This window comes from Limulus polyphemus, unplaced genomic scaffold (genome assembly GCF_000517525.1).
Source record: "Limulus polyphemus unplaced genomic scaffold, Limulus_polyphemus-2.1.2 Scaffold1714, whole genome shotgun sequence".
Lineage (NCBI taxonomy): Eukaryota > Metazoa > Arthropoda > Merostomata > Xiphosura > Limulidae > Limulus > Limulus polyphemus.
Genome location: NW_013667324.1, coordinates 164,379 through 180,014, shown reverse-complemented (window position 1 = coordinate 180,014; position 15,636 = coordinate 164,379). Strand labels below are relative to the sequence as shown.

The 15,636-nt window shown below is 30.7% G+C and overlaps 2 protein-coding genes across 5 annotated transcripts in view; one reads left to right on the top strand and one right to left on the bottom strand.

Moving 5' to 3' along the window:
• Positions 1-874: 874 nt before the first annotated feature.
• On the top strand, positions 875-4,810 carry LOC106464671 (uncharacterized protein C15orf61 homolog). Its single transcript, XM_013924830.2, has 2 exons — positions 875-1,659; positions 4,567-4,810. Exons 1-2 carry the CDS (start codon positions 1,329-1,331, stop codon positions 4,692-4,694), a joined length of 459 nt encoding a protein of 152 aa, XP_013780284.1. The 5' UTR covers positions 875-1,328; the 3' UTR covers positions 4,695-4,810.
• A 3,294-nt stretch (positions 4,811-8,104) lies between these two features.
• The window catches only part of LOC106464670 (sodium channel protein para-like), a 79,872-nt gene continuing 72,340 nt past the window's right edge, over positions 8,105-15,636 (bottom strand). For all 4 annotated transcript variants that reach the window (XM_022392435.1, XM_022392434.1, XM_022392437.1 and 1 more), the window contains 6 exons: positions 14,555-14,818; positions 13,941-13,994; positions 12,118-12,255; positions 11,818-11,925; positions 10,845-11,115; positions 8,105-9,448 (listed from right to left, as the gene is read on the bottom strand). In XM_022392435.1, the coding sequence (XP_022248143.1) occupies positions 8,400-9,448; positions 10,845-11,115; positions 11,818-11,925; positions 12,118-12,255; positions 13,941-13,994; positions 14,555-14,818 (1,884 nt within the window). In that variant the 3' untranslated portion in view covers positions 8,105-8,399. The remainder of the gene's footprint in view (positions 9,449-10,844; positions 11,116-11,817; positions 11,926-12,117; positions 12,256-13,940; positions 13,995-14,554; positions 14,819-15,636) is intronic.

Sequence of the window (15,636 nt, the reverse complement as noted above, 5' to 3'; positions counted from 1 at the left end):
CTTATGGAATGAGTTGGCGTCCCCAATAATGAAGGCCGTACCTGATAAGAGTTTAAGAAAGAAAAATATTATTTTCAAGAAAATACAAAGTGGATTTAAAATGTTCGTTTTTCTGATAGGTCTTCGGGGATCAAATAATTCATTGTGGTGTTATGTTTGTTTGTAATTAAGCACAAAGCTGCACAATAGGCTACCTGTGCTGTACCCATCACGGATGTAGAAACCCAGTTTTTAGCGTTATAAGCCCGCAGAATTTCAGTGGAAGTTATGTTATGTTATATTTCATACATTTTGAAAATAACAGTTTCATTTATAAAGGTCTTCAGTTTTGAAACAGGTAATTTAAAATTGCATATTGTAGTTTTATAAATTCACTACGCTATGTTTGGAACTTCTCTTTTTATTTTAAAATTCGTTTTCTTGTTATGTTAGACTTTTTTCATGAGAATTCACTGAAAAGCTTTAAGCAGTTGAGGACTGTTGAAATAAATGACATTTTCTTTGCTGTTTAGCACAAAGCTACACAATGGGCTATTTGTGCTGTGCCACTGCGAGTATTGAAACTCGATTTTTGGCGTTATAAGACGACATACTTGCCGCTGATCCACCAGAAGACAGTAACAACCTCCGATACTAACTGTAGACTTATCATTTTAATCTATAACCATTACTTTAACCTTTTTATGAACCTACTCCTGTGATTGTTTGGTTTTAAGGAAAATATATATATTAACATTATTTAGTTTAATTTTTAAAAAATGTACGAGCTTGTGTTACAAATATACACACGCCAAAAGAGAACGCTTTGTAATTCCAAAGGTTGTTCATACGGAGATACTATATGATTGAGTAATACATGTGATTATAAATGTCATTACATATTTTTTGTATCTTTAAGTTGTACTAAATGTTTCTTTATAAGTGAATTAACGTAGGATAGTCTGCGGTTTATTATAATTGTTTTGTTTTTAACAGAGATCAATTCAGATTTCAGACACCAGTTGGTAAAACAAAGTTGCAACGTCGACTGCTAAGTTCAGTTTCTCACTTTCTGTTTCATCCTTTTATAATATATAATATCGTCGTCAATTAGCAATAACATTTAACCACAATTTACTCTATAGTCAGCTTCAAAATGGAAACAAGATTTAATGGTACTACTTAAACTGAAGTTGTCTAGGCCTGTAACTTAGTATTTACTTATGATTTTATTTTTAGTCTCGGTCTCGGATATAAGAATAAGTAGAAAATGTATATAAAAATTTTAAGATTAAATGTAATGTGAAAGATAGGTATAGAATTTTTAAATATTTCTTAATTACAAAAAAATGAAGAAAGCATCTATTGGACCTTTGACAACTATGAAGTGGTACTTTGGGTTTAAAGGTAAAAATCGCAAACCTTTTGCCTCAGAAGTCTTACATTCTCATATTATTCAGCGCCAGTTTCCACCTTGGACTTCCTACTTTGTTAAATACAGTTGTGTCATAAATGACCAGTTTGGACTGTCACATTTCAACTGGAATGTGAATGGAGTCAACTATCATGTATTACGAACTGGTTGTTTCCCTTACATTAAATACCACTGCAGTAAAAGAGGCATTGAAGATTTACAGTTTGAGGATGCAATGTTTAGGTTTTTAAAGATTCTGAATTTAGGTAGGACTGCTATGTGTTGATATTATTTTTGTTAGATATCTACCTAGATTAACTTAACGTTTTTCATGTGTTAATAAAACTCTAATATTTTCACAGTGAATGGAAGGTTTGTGACTGATAGAAGGAAAATGTTGCAGGTGAAAGCCTGAATATTAAGAAAAATAAATATAAGTTATGAACCCCAAGCCCAGACTGGTCATTAAATAAAACTAATCCCCTGTTAGAGATGTTAACTAATGGAATGGTTTGCAAGACTATGTAATGTGGGTGACAATAGTTTGAACTTCTATACATTTTGTTGGATAACAATTTGGTGTTAAGGGTTATAACTTATTTAAATTGAGCTTGTTTCTTTTTAGGATGTCTATGAATGACAGAATGCCCTCTTTTTACCTAGTATTTTCACGTATTCTCAAAGTAGAACTTCCTGTATAGAATTAACAGAATAACATATAGATGAAATTCACCTAAGTTACTTTGTTTGGTATGAAGAAACAGAAATTATGGGTAATGTTGACTGAAACAATGTGATAGCTATTGGTGCATTTCACAAGTGCAGAGTGACATTTCAAACAGTGCTGTTGTAATCATGAAATGTAAAACAAAATTATACAATGTAACTTTTTTTATTAGGTGCATATAATTTAGAATGTTTAGCACAGAAATGAGATTTTTTATATGTTTTTCATTTTGTGCTGTAGCATACATTTAGAATAATATACTTTTGGAAATTGCAGTTATATCTTGTTTTACTTTTAGTCCTAAAATGTTTTTCATGGGAATTTTAAAAAAAATTATGAAATGTTATAAAAAAAGATTCACTAAAGATCTTGAAATATTGAAAAACCAGTTGTTATAAATTAAATTAGGTTTAATAAGTTAGGTTTAAACTAGAATTCTTAGTTGCTCTGTGGCAGAAGTATTGTATTTTCTAATTATACATGTGGTAACTTGTAGAATATATGGTTTGTAATTATTTAGTCCAAATTCTAACTCATCTAATCAGCACAAACTACATCACCATGCAAAACTATTTCAGTAGTTAAACAGTTCTGAGAGAAAAATACCTTTGTTCAAGAACAAGTATTGATCTTCGTGAGTATTTTTTTCCCTATCACAATTGTTACAGTAAATATTTGAATCATCGTTCAAAACCTTAACAATTCAGAAACCTTGCCTTATCAAATCTCATATTTTTGGCTGCAGTTAAAGTACTTCAGTCATCTCAATGAATCCAATGACTTTCTGTCACATATTTTTATTGAAAGGAAGTATATTATTAATTGTTTAAAACATTTATTGGCAACATTTGTAGCACTGTTATGGCTTTCTGTTTCTAGTACAATAATATTTGCATATAAATTGATATAATACTATAAATAGTGAAGTTAGAGGCTATTATATTTATTTCTTTGTTTTAGAAGCCTCTACTGTAAAATGTGTGATCCACCAATATTTGATTTTTCTACTTGAAAAAACAAACAAACCTGATATAATTTATAAGGAGAGTTTATTTCTCAATCAGATATTTGAAAACAAAATAGAACAGTAGTTTCTGAATATTTTCCTTAGTTGAATGTATTTTTCATGCCTTAAGTTGTATTATCAAAAACAACTCAAGAGTTTTGATTTTTATATGAAGCTTCTTTCTGTTCAATAACCTGAGTTGTGTAAACTTTCTGTAAATAATTTTACATTTTTAAATCATCCATACAGTAGTATGATTGTTTATCATAATTGTGGATAAAAAATTTAATATTTCTATCATGGAAAATGGTTTAAACTTGATGTAAAACAATGTTTCATTTTGAAATTAAAATAATTATGACTGAAAATAAATATTAGTTCTGTGAAAGAATTATATTTACTAAAGCTCAAGTTTAATGTCCCTCTGTTAATTTTATAAAGAAGATAAACACTAGTATATGATGGTTTGAAAATCATTTCAGATATATACCAGTTGATAGCAGAATCTAAATATTAAACTAACATATGATGGTTTGAACATTTTTTAGAAAAATTAAAAATAGTAGAAAATATCTTTTTTTTTAAGATTCAGCTGGATTCACAACTTAGTATGTCACACTATTATATACAGACAACCTTAAGAACTCCTTATAAGAGTTTCAGCTGAACAAATAAAAGACAAATCAGCTCCTACATTCAATACCACATTTAATTTCTAATTAAATGTTAAAAAATATGCAATACCTGAAAATATTTCATACCTGAAGAAGACAGACCAATGTTTTGTTGAAACACGTAATATGTTTCACCATCAATGAAACTCTTCCTTATACTTATAAATCATTGTTTGCCTACCAATGATTATATTAATGTAATGTGCTTACTTACTCATGTATCTATTATTATATTAATGTAATGCGCTTACTTTCTCATGTATCTATTATTATATTAATGTAATGTGCTTACTTACTCATGTATTTATTATTATGTTAATGTAATGTGCTTGCTTACTCATGTATTTATTATTACGTTAATGTAATGTGCTTACTTACTCATGTATTTATTATTATGTTAATGTAATGTGCTTACTTACTCATGTATTTATTATTATGTTAATGAAACGTGCTTACTTACTCATGTACCTATTATTAATACAGTATAACATTATCATGATACACTATAATGTAGTTATGACATTGTACAATCTTATATCACAACAATCATAACATAATGCTATGACAGAACACAGTACAACATTTTTCTAACACAGCACAATGTTATAATTAATAAGTAATTTAGAAAATCATAATTTGATATTCAACTGTATTTCACTTTATATCATTCTTTACAATAAACAACTTATTAAATCTTTTCATTTGGCTGCCAGTTAGAAAAATCAAATATTTTAAATAAGTGGTTGATTTTTTATGTTTCATGTAGGAATCCCTACACTGGCTTATGGTTTAGCGGCTACTATACTCATCAGTTGCTCTGAAGAAGTCTTGACATCCCGAGGCCCAGTCAAGCTATATTTCTTATATAAAGAAAGCAGTGGTGCGAGGTTCTGACTAGAATGTGTCTCCAATTTCATATTGACTAGATAGTTGTAGATGTTACTTGAGGACATGCATACTGTTAGTTGAATTGTATAAATCATATGGAAAATAAAATTATGTTAAAATTATTCTTTCTGTTAAGTTCAAAGCTATCCACACTTTGGCCATTGCATAAATCCAATCTGAAATTTTAACATTGTAAACCCTCTAGCTTATTGTTGAGGACTGGGGGTGGAGTGTTGTTAAACTATTTCAGAAGAACGATATGAGTTCCACATGAATAGTAAAACACACTAGGTTTTAGAGAATTATATAGAAGAGGTCTCAGTAGAACTTGTTAAACTGTTTCAGAAGAATGATGTGAGTTACACATGAATAGTAAAACACACTAGTTTTTATAGAATTATATAGAAGTCTCAGTAGAACTTGTTAAACTGTTGCAGCTACAATTTATTATTGAATTAGCCAGCATCTGTTTTGTGTTTTGTTCATTTTACCGAAGCATGTATTTTGCAGATGCAGCACATTTGTCGCTGTATGTGTTGTGAGTCGACTCGTTTAGACGTGTTGACAACTATATGTTTATAATTTCACTGTATAAAACTAAGTTGTTGGTATTTCACTATAATCTTAGAGAGAGGTGACTTTATTACTTTTTAAAATACTAAGCTCAGTTTACTTGGCCATGGATTCTAAGGAATTCTTAATAGTCCCAAAAAAACATTAAAATCAAACTCTGTCCAATATGCTCTCTTCTTCAATTTTACCAACTAAGTGGTGTTCCATAGTGACATAAAAATCGGCCAAGGTTGTTCTGTACATATTTATGACATATGTCATAGACTTTGTCATCCATGACGTGTATTATAAAGCAACTTTTATATTCACGACATAATTCACATTTTCTTTCTTACAAAGATGACTCAAACAGATTTATCTCCAACTGGACCTTAGTTTGTATGAATACGCACAGAATGTGCTGGATCATTTTTTTTACAAATCAGGTTGTACCTAAAAAATTCTTTATACTCAGATTCGTACCTACAGAGGTTTAATTATATTTGGACTCGGATCCCAAAAATTCAGACAGCTTTGTGCCTAAAATTAAATCCGAAATAATCTCTAAAGGCTTCAAGAACTTCGGAGGCACGAAAGAAAATACTAGTAAAATGTAGGTAAAATAAAAAGAAGACAAAGAACTTTCCCTGATGGCATAATTGAAAGCCAATATTTGTTTATTCTTTAAAAATTTCTAAGATAAAAAAATCGAAACCAGTGCTCAGCTTCAGAGAGTATTTATTGTGATAAATTATAAAATTTATTCAACCATGTATTTACAAGAAATATGATACAAATTGTGAAGCCTGAAACATATACAAAGAAAAAATATATATATACTTGAAAGCCTGAATCCATTAGGGAGCATTAGAAGTGAGTGTAGAAGGATAAAACGTGTCCTGGTACAACAATGGAAGGATGAGACTAAATGAATATCTTTCATAGCGCTACATAATATAGTGTATTAGGGTTACCATACGACATATGACAGTGTCGCTATCGCATAATGAAAAATGAGTTCAGTCACTAGATAACGTAAATTTATAAAACAGCAAAATGTTATTTTTATTTTTGTTGAAAAATCTGTCATTATACTACCTCACTTAAAAGCTACAAAACTAGGCATATTAAAATATTATAGTGGTTGCTTGTGTAATCTTTTTAACATCTTCATAAATCATATTGGGGTTATTCTTTATGACGCACAACATGAGCTTTCATAGACAGTTAATAATGGCTAAGAAAAAACTTGACAATTTAGAAAAACTAAAACATTTTGGATGGAAACTTGCGACTCACAAAGGCACACGAGAAACAAAATAGCTACTTTGAGGGTGAGGGGTCCCCTAGGGCCGCTCTGATATTAAGAAATATTATCCTTGTTTTGAGTGGGTTAGCCCACATGTGGTTACTCTGGCGGTAAAGAACCAACCTTCTGAGATAGTCTAATATCAATCATATTCACAGAACAATGCAAAAAGTTGGCAAGTTCCACCTTACAGTAAAATCACCTACCTGGTGCATACATCAACTCTCTCCAATAGTAACCATTTACCATCAACAGTACACAGTGGTAAAATAAAATCAATGTGCATGTGCTAACGTTTAGCATTACAAAAAACAGTATCTCAAGCAAAGTAAGTTTTATGTATGATAAGGTGATGAAAAAAAATGAAACAGACCTGACACCTTGGATCCACGAATGGACATTCCGTCTAAGTGAAACAGACCTGACACCTTGGATCCACGAATGGAAATGCCATCTAAGTGAAACAGATCTGACACTTTGGATCTACAAATGGAAATGTCATCTACGTGAAACAGATCTGACTATTTGGATCCACGAATGGACATGCCATCTACTTTGTATGTCATACAATGTAAAGATCTTCATTTCAGTCAAATATTAAAACATCAGTATGAATAAAATGCTTTTCAACTGTTGGTATTCTATATGGGTCAACAAATAGTTGGTAAATCCTAGATAAAGATTATAATAACCATTCTTTGTTTTACAGATTTTACTAATCATTCATCATGATTAAAATGTCACTGATCATTCTTCATTGATATGATTTCAATTCTTCACTACAAAGATAACAGTTATTGTTCTTCATTAAAAATAATTCACTTTTTGCTCCTCATCAGAAAGATTTTATTCTTGATTATCAGATCATTTTCCCCTTTAAAGATTCTGAGAGCCAACCTTTTCGGTACTGTTCCTCTTGAGCTACACTGGTCAAATGATAAATTCAGCAAAAAAAGGCACAGATTGAACAAGAATGAAAACGCATTGCTGCACAAAGTAAGTACAGAGGTCAAGGGTCTACATAGGGATTTTTAGATTGTATACTTAACGTTAAAATTGAGCACTGAATGTGCAATAATAGGATAACAAAAACAAATTAAGAAAATCTTTAAACTTTCAAGGTAAGATATGTCTTACCATATCACACTGTTTGTACAACAATGAGAGTTGAAAAGTAGAGATTACATTTAGATTCTGTTACCTTTTAAAATTAGAAATATTTTGGGGCAATTATACACAAAAAAGTAAAAAAGTAGTGGTTACAATTTAGTTAATCTTATTTTTTTTAAAGTATAAACATTTTACTGATCTTTAATCAACTTAGTGACAAAATCTTTACACTCCCTAAGCAAATTATAAAAATCACCCATATAGTTGATTATAGATAGAACCAAGGTGTAGTGTTGGCAATGGTGACTGTCATGTAGAGAAATCGAGTACACAAATTTAATACAATATTTCAATCAAACCATGAGGAAATAACATTTCAACAATGGAAGCATGAGTATTAAAGTTGATGTTCTAATTCTTACAGAAACAAAACATGCAGCAAATCTGTTTCAATGTCAAACACTTTAAACCAAATACCTTTATACAAAAACAAATTCTTCTGTCAACTTTTTGCATATGAACAGTGTATATTGACTGTATCATCAACCTATTTCTGTAGAAAAATAATAATAACAACGTCCTGTTTACTCTACATCAACCAAGCACCGGCACTGAAAGAATGCAGCTTGTACATAAGGAATATAAAAATATAACCCGATTAACTTATTGATGGACATCCTCTTCTTCTAACAGAATGGCTTAAAGTCTATATTTTCATTTAGTACTTTCCCACAGAAACTTTACACATCTGTTGATTGATTGGTTATACTGGGTGACCTAGAACGAATCATGACTTTGTGGCCATTCTTAGTGATTTGACCATTACTTACAATAGCAGTTGTGGTCTTCTGTGATGATTTGTTTTGAAATGCCACTTTACACTGTTGCCAAGCTTGCTGGATTACACGTGCACAATATTCTTCTCTCTGCCGCCAGAGGGTGCTACTGATTGCTTCAAATTCTCTTTGTTCTTTTGCAGGTACGGCTTCAGCTAGCTCAGCCGTCTCTTCAATTACACGACCTTTGGAGGCAAAGAAGTTCTTTGTAAGAGCATCCAAAATATCAACACAGTAAATTGTATCTCCTTCACATATTGGGATATCCATGGCAATGAGTTTGTACTTATTAGGTTTTTTAATCTGTAACGGATGCTCAAGGGAATCTACAAAGTCAGATAACGCTTCATATTTGATGAGTTGGGTTCCATCAGGGTCAAACCTTTGCCAAATTTCATAATACATATCATAGTCGTCATTGGTTAAGCCTTCTTCCACATCTTCTGTGGCTTGACTATAATTCTCCAATATGACAGCTATGTACATATTAATGATGATCAAAAAGCTAATTATCAAATAGGAAATCAGGTAAGCAACACCAATTCCTCTATTTCCACAGTCTCCATCAGTGCCATCTGTCCCAGGATTACAATCCGTCTCATCAATAAGGGCTGAAAGAATTCCATCCCAGCCAGCAGATGTGGAGATCTGGAATAGAATAATCATGGACTGTCCAAATGTTTCAAAGTTGAAGTTATCGTCAACTCCATCGCGATGTTTGACGTTCATGAAGAATGACATTCCAAATATAGCATAGATAAACATGACCAAGAATAAAAGAAGGCAAATATTGAATAGTGCAGGCAAGGACATAGCCAGTGCAAAAAGTAGAGTTCTTATTCCTCGGGCTCCTTTTACTAACCTCAGCACTCGACCTACTTTTACCACACGAACAACACGCAATAAAGTTGGAGAAACAAAGTACTGGGCAATGAGGTCTTTAAGAGCCACCCCTGAAATAAAACAAAAAATAAACTTAACAGAATAAAAATCTAAAGATGAAATCTGTTCAGTTCAATAAGATAAGAGTGAACATCTGTTCAAAATACCACAGATTTAAGAATAAGAGCTGTTAAAAAAGCCTTGGAAAAAGAAATCTATTATTAAAAATTATAAAATTTAGTGGTAAATGTTATTCAACAAATCCAATTTCTAAGAAACAAAAATTTGAAATAAAATTGCCTAAAAACAGTTTTTGATTGACTGAAGCTAATTCTTTTGAAAAACAAGTAAAATCATTTTAAAATGAGCAAGTACAATATGAAGAGAGGAACAACTAAAATATATTGTTGACTAAAATAACCTACTAACAAACATGTAAAATTCACTGGAATTAACATGTAAAACCACTTACAGGTGAACAAACAAAATACCTGGAAGATAAAGAAATAAAATACATTTGTTATTATAAAGTAATGTTATCTGGAGATAAAAAATGTAATCTACTTGTGATGATTGAGTAAAATCCATGGTAAATAAACAGGTCAAATCCATAATAGATAAACAGGTACATCCCATACTAGCAAGTAAAATTTAAGGACTATCAAATAAAATGTATTAAGGATTATGAAGTAGAATCTATTGAGGACTATCAAATTAAGTCTCCTTGAAATGAACTAATGAAATACATTTGGGAATAACAAGTAACATCCACAAGAGAATAACAAGTATGGTCTACTGGGGAATAACAAATATAATACACTGGGGAATAAAAAATAATTTACACTGGAGAATAACAAGAAAGCCCATGGGGAATAACAAGAAAAATACACTAGGGAATAAAAAATAAATTACACTAGAGAATAACAAGAAAAATATACTAGGAAATAACAAATAAAATACACTGGAGAATAACAAGAAAGCCCTTGGGGAATAACAAGAAAGCCCTTGGGGAATAACAAGAAAAATATACTAGGAAATAACAAATAAAATACACTGGAGAATAACAAGAAAGCCCTTGGGGAATAACAAGAAAAATATACTAGGAAATAACAAATAAAATACACTGGAGAATAACAAGAAAGCCCTTGGGGAATAACAAGAAAAATGCACTAGGGAATAACAAACAAAGTCTACTAGGAGATAACAAGTAAAAGTTCAATGAGACATAACAAGTACCACTGACAGCCACACAACATAAAAATAGACTCAAACAGAGTACACCAAGACAATTAGTTGGATGAAACAAGAAAATTATTTTAGAGATCATTTTTACAAAGTAAATGGTACCTGTAATTAATTTGCTGTGGGCTATAACTTGCCAGAATTTTAGACCTTTGATGTTCATGAGGCAAATGTAATTTTTGTGAAACTAAGGATTTGATTAAGTAATATAACCAAAAACTTTACCTAGAATAGAAAGAGTAACAACAACAAAATCAAAGACGTTCCATGGTTCTTTAAAGTAATGCCATCGCAGAGCAAATATTTTCAGCACACACTCGGCTGTAAAGACAGCAATAAAGAAGATGTTCAGACGTTCAAGAACCAGCTCAAAGATCGGTGTCTGTTTGTAGTGCTCCATGCCCATCACTATCATGTTCAGCATAATAAACAACATGATGGCCATGTCAAATTTTGTGTTTGTTGTCAAGTCAAAGATAAAAGCTTGTAGCTTTAGCTGTAATAAAACAAGATAAGTCATATTTAAAATATTAATGTAATATTTACACATAAAAACTTTGTTTTCCCTAACAAAAAACACAATTATCCATAATCTTACCATTCTAGATACATATACAGAAAAAATGAAATACATTTACTCAACCTTCTGCTTACAAATTTCTTATCATGCAGTAACTAACAAGACAAAGATGAATTCTTAATCCCCATCTTATGTTACTAAACTTATATGATGAAAAATCAAACATAATATCATTTATCCACTTCCATTTCTTATCTTGTACTAAGTAATATGATCAAATTGAGGGAGTTAACTTAACCTTCACCAAATCACAATGAAACTATATAAACATTAAGTTCAATTTTTACACTAGAACTGTCAGAGAATACACATGATGAAGGAAAATACCTAATTCTCTATCAGACACAGTTCACATAAAAAGCACAAGAACTGCCCCTTTTTAAAGGATACTAGATAGTCATTTTGTGTGGGAGAAAATTTAATTACTTAAGATAGAGGACTTTATCCATCCATTAACAAGTCATTAGAGGACAAATAACGAGCTGTCCTCTGAAATTTCAGTTGGCAGTACTAAAAAAACACAAAAGAAACTTTCAATTTTGCAGTTAATAAAAGGTAATTGTTTTTTTAAAACCACACAATGACATATGATGAGCATTTTTTTTGCCATAGACCTACCCGAGGTCGAGGAATAGCCTTCATGGGTTTTTTAGATCCCATTTTCTTCATAGCATTGTAGTACTTTTTCTGATCTTCTGTCATGAACATTTCTAAAGAGCCACCAGCGTAAAAATACAGAAAATAACACTGTTAGTGAAGACTAATCTTTCAAAAGCAAACACATAATTAGAGAAGTAAAAACATGTGTATTTACCTTGTATAAATGTAAACACTGAAAGGACAAAGTAAAATTACCTAAGCATCTATACTGTACAAAAGTAAATATATTAAGAAAAAACAATATGTAAAGTAACTTATCTTTTTTTTCTGCTCATTGAAGTTATCGATAATGACACCAATGAAGAGATTTAAAGTGAAGAAGGAACCAAAGATGATGAAAAAGACAAAATACAAGTACATGTAGATGTTGACTTCATCTTCTGGTTGTTCTCCTAGCTAAAGAAATATTTTTATTTTTCAAAAAAGTTTTAGCGAAACGTGCTTCTAAGAATTTAAATGCAATTTTAAAGATTATTTTATTTAACTACAGAACTGAACTAAACTTGCAAATGCAAATTCTATGTAAGCCAGATTTAGCATTTTCCTGAGATTTTGGTGAATGGAATAAAAACTCCTGTGGATCATAACACCTACCCATTATTACCCAAAAACATGAAAGTTTAATATGCTTTAGAAGTGGCACATTTTGTCATTTAAAACTGTTACAACTATTACTGGCAATTACACTCATATACATCTCGTTGCAGCACGTTTTAGAAAACTTGATAAGAAACTATTCTCAATAATAAAGAAGTCAGCAAAGAGCAATGAGGATTGGCTATTTTAGGGTATATTTTGTATCTTTTATTTCTTTTGTCTAGTAGAATCGAGGCCATATTCCTGTACCACTAAAGATTCTTCTTTAATAAATCTAAAATCCATAAAAAGGTTTTGTGGTAAATCTAATGCAATGAAAAATAAAGCATGTATCTTGGAAAACATCTGAGGGTGGAAATGAAGGCAGAAAAGAAAATTAGGAGGAACTGATTGAACACAGACAAGAGAAGACTTCAAAATTAACATATCCAGGATAAAAGTTAGCCAAAAATTTGTGAGGAAATCTTAAAAAATCTCATGCAGTAAAGTCTATACAAAATCTTTATTAAAATGTAGTTAAAAATGTCAGGAAATGCCAAGTAAAAAAACAAATATAGTGAAATAACATAGGACATAAGAAGAACCAAAACTATGGATTAATGAGAAAATGATTTATAGAGCATGTGATATTGTGAATTATAAATACACCATGTGTTTCAACTTTTCTATTTGGATATAACATTATTCTGAATTTTTATTTGTTCTGTATTTGTCCAGGTTTCACATGACATGTGGTCAATAAAGTCATTAAGCTGATGTCATTGTAGCATTTTTTGTTCCCTGTAATTCTATAGTGGTCACACCTGTTCTGCCCATGGGAAGCATGGCTGTTATTCTGCACCTTGTGCAAAAAAGGTTGACAGATAGTGTCCTTTAATGATAGTTCAGGTGGTATCATTGCCTATGTTTGAAAGAGAAAGACCAGTCACATGAGTAGCATTAGTTATCACTGGGTAAATTCAACATTATGTGCAAGACATGGAACATTGAACTTAAATAGTCTAGTAGATTATTTCAACGTGATCAGTTGAAGGTGCTTAAGCTAGTAGAAAGACTGTCCAGTATCCACACAGCAAGTACACACACACACACTGAGTTTATGTTTGTGAATAAATGATATTGCTTAATTGTATTTTACATTGGGTTCAGTTTCTACTTTGTTCTCATGAACTCAATTTCCCAGAGATTTAGTAATAAATAACTTGTTATATCTCATTTTATTAAGCAGACCTATTCCAATGCTCTAAGGTTAACTTTAAAAATTCTTGAATGGTTTTTGTGGGTCGTAAAACTTCCCTTGTTACAAGCTATTTATTCTCAGTTTCCTATCTGCTGCATATTGTTGTTTATTCAGGCAGAACTGATACTCTCTTAGAAGATGACAAAAGCAGTAGACAGGCATATGAGTACACTATTAAAATATTCTACATTAGAAAAACCTTTTACAAAATTTTGAAAATCACTTTTTCTAAAAAAGTACTTACAAGCTTTGAATCAATTGCACTATTCATAATTGCAATCCAACCTTTAAATGTTGCCTGTAAAGATAAAAATATTATTTCATAATGTGATTATTTAGTACAAGTTAACAAAAAAGACAAAAGAAGCTAAAAGTCCAAACCTATATACAAGTAACTCAGTTTTAACAATCAAACAATTCCAGTATGACGTTCATCAAGACACTTGAAAATATTATTAAATTGACACTAATATTTTGTCATACATTTTTGAAAAACAAGAACATTCTCATAATATATATTAACAGATAAGATTAGCATTACCCTTCCATTCTGTTATGCACAATTTTGACACATTTGTTTAATTAAAACATTTGAAAAGAAAATATTAATTTTGAATATACTTTTTACCTTATCTATAAAAATGAAAATAATTGTTCACAATAAAACCCATGTCTCTTAAAGTAGCATCTGAAAAGTTAATTTTCAGCAAACTGGATATGTTTACAGTTTTCTTTTTTTGGTTAGACAAAATACACTTCTGTTTGAAACATCATGTTACTGAGTTATAGTTGGAAAAATTTTTAAAGTATTCTCTAAAAACCTTAAGCTACTCGTGTTTAAATAAAAGCAGTACCCACCACTTGAAACAGTGCCAAGTATCCATTCAATACATTATCAAAGTTGATCAAGGGGTTGTCCCAAATCATGTTTTTGGCTTCGCAAGCTTGTTTGTTTGGCACAAAAGAGGCATTTAAACGTTTCCCATCATGGTTGATACACCGATAGTACTTTCCAGCAAACATCTGGACTCCCATTATGGCAAAAATTAGCCAAAAAATAAGGCAAACTAACAAAACATTGAAGATTGCTGGGATAGCTTGGATAAGTGCATTCACCACCACCTACATTAAATAAATTGAATATGACAGAATGAAAATAGGAAAACAAGAGCAAATGAACAATAGCATAGTAATATAATGGTAAACAATTATTTTTCAAATTTCTAGATATTTATATCAAACTCTTATTCAGTATAAGTAAAAGTGCTCCTCTAGCATACACCAATAAAAATTATTCAAAATGGTTATTTAAATCTGACAGTAAAATTCATGTGATTCATAGATTAAAATTTCGTTATTCCTCGTCAGTTTCTCATCGTCTTCCTATTAGACACTGCATATATAAAAATTAAATTGATCTTCATTTCAAAAAAGGCAAAATTAATTTACTTTTATTTGGTTACTTGATGTAATTTGGTAATCTACTAATAACAAATATCAAAGTATCAAATAAGATGTCACATAAAAATCACAAGTATTTAAAGCATATCAATGAAACTACAAATTTTAAGTTGCATTGAATAAAATATAAAAAAATGCTCCACTTCTATAAGAGGTAAAATGGTGCAAGAAATAAGATAGCACAAAAAATGTGAACATGAAAATCACAAGACACAAACATGAAAAGATCTTACTTACTTGATTTTTAAGAGGTTTTCTAAACCATCTATTTTCTTACCTTTTCATGATGCCTGGTTGTCTCTAATTATTACATAACAAGCAATCAAACTATGCAAACACACACACACACACACAGGCTAGTAAAATTGGTTACATCATGATCAAGCTGTAAGCAAACAAAAACTAGACAGAAAGAGCATGCTCTGTCCTGTGTCTATTTTCAACTCAGTGTTCAATCCTTAGAAAGGCTAAAATTGTAG

Bases quoted from the DNA above. Each gene is read 5' to 3' on its own strand.
- LOC106464671 (XM_013924830.2), top strand. From the start codon at position 1,329: ATGAAGAAAGCATCTATTGGACCTTTGACAACTATGAAGTGGTACTTT. The intron at 1,660-4,566 runs GTAGGACTGCTA...TGTTTCATGTAG, and splicing joins TTTAAAGATTCTGAATTTAG to GAATCCCTACACTGGCTTAT.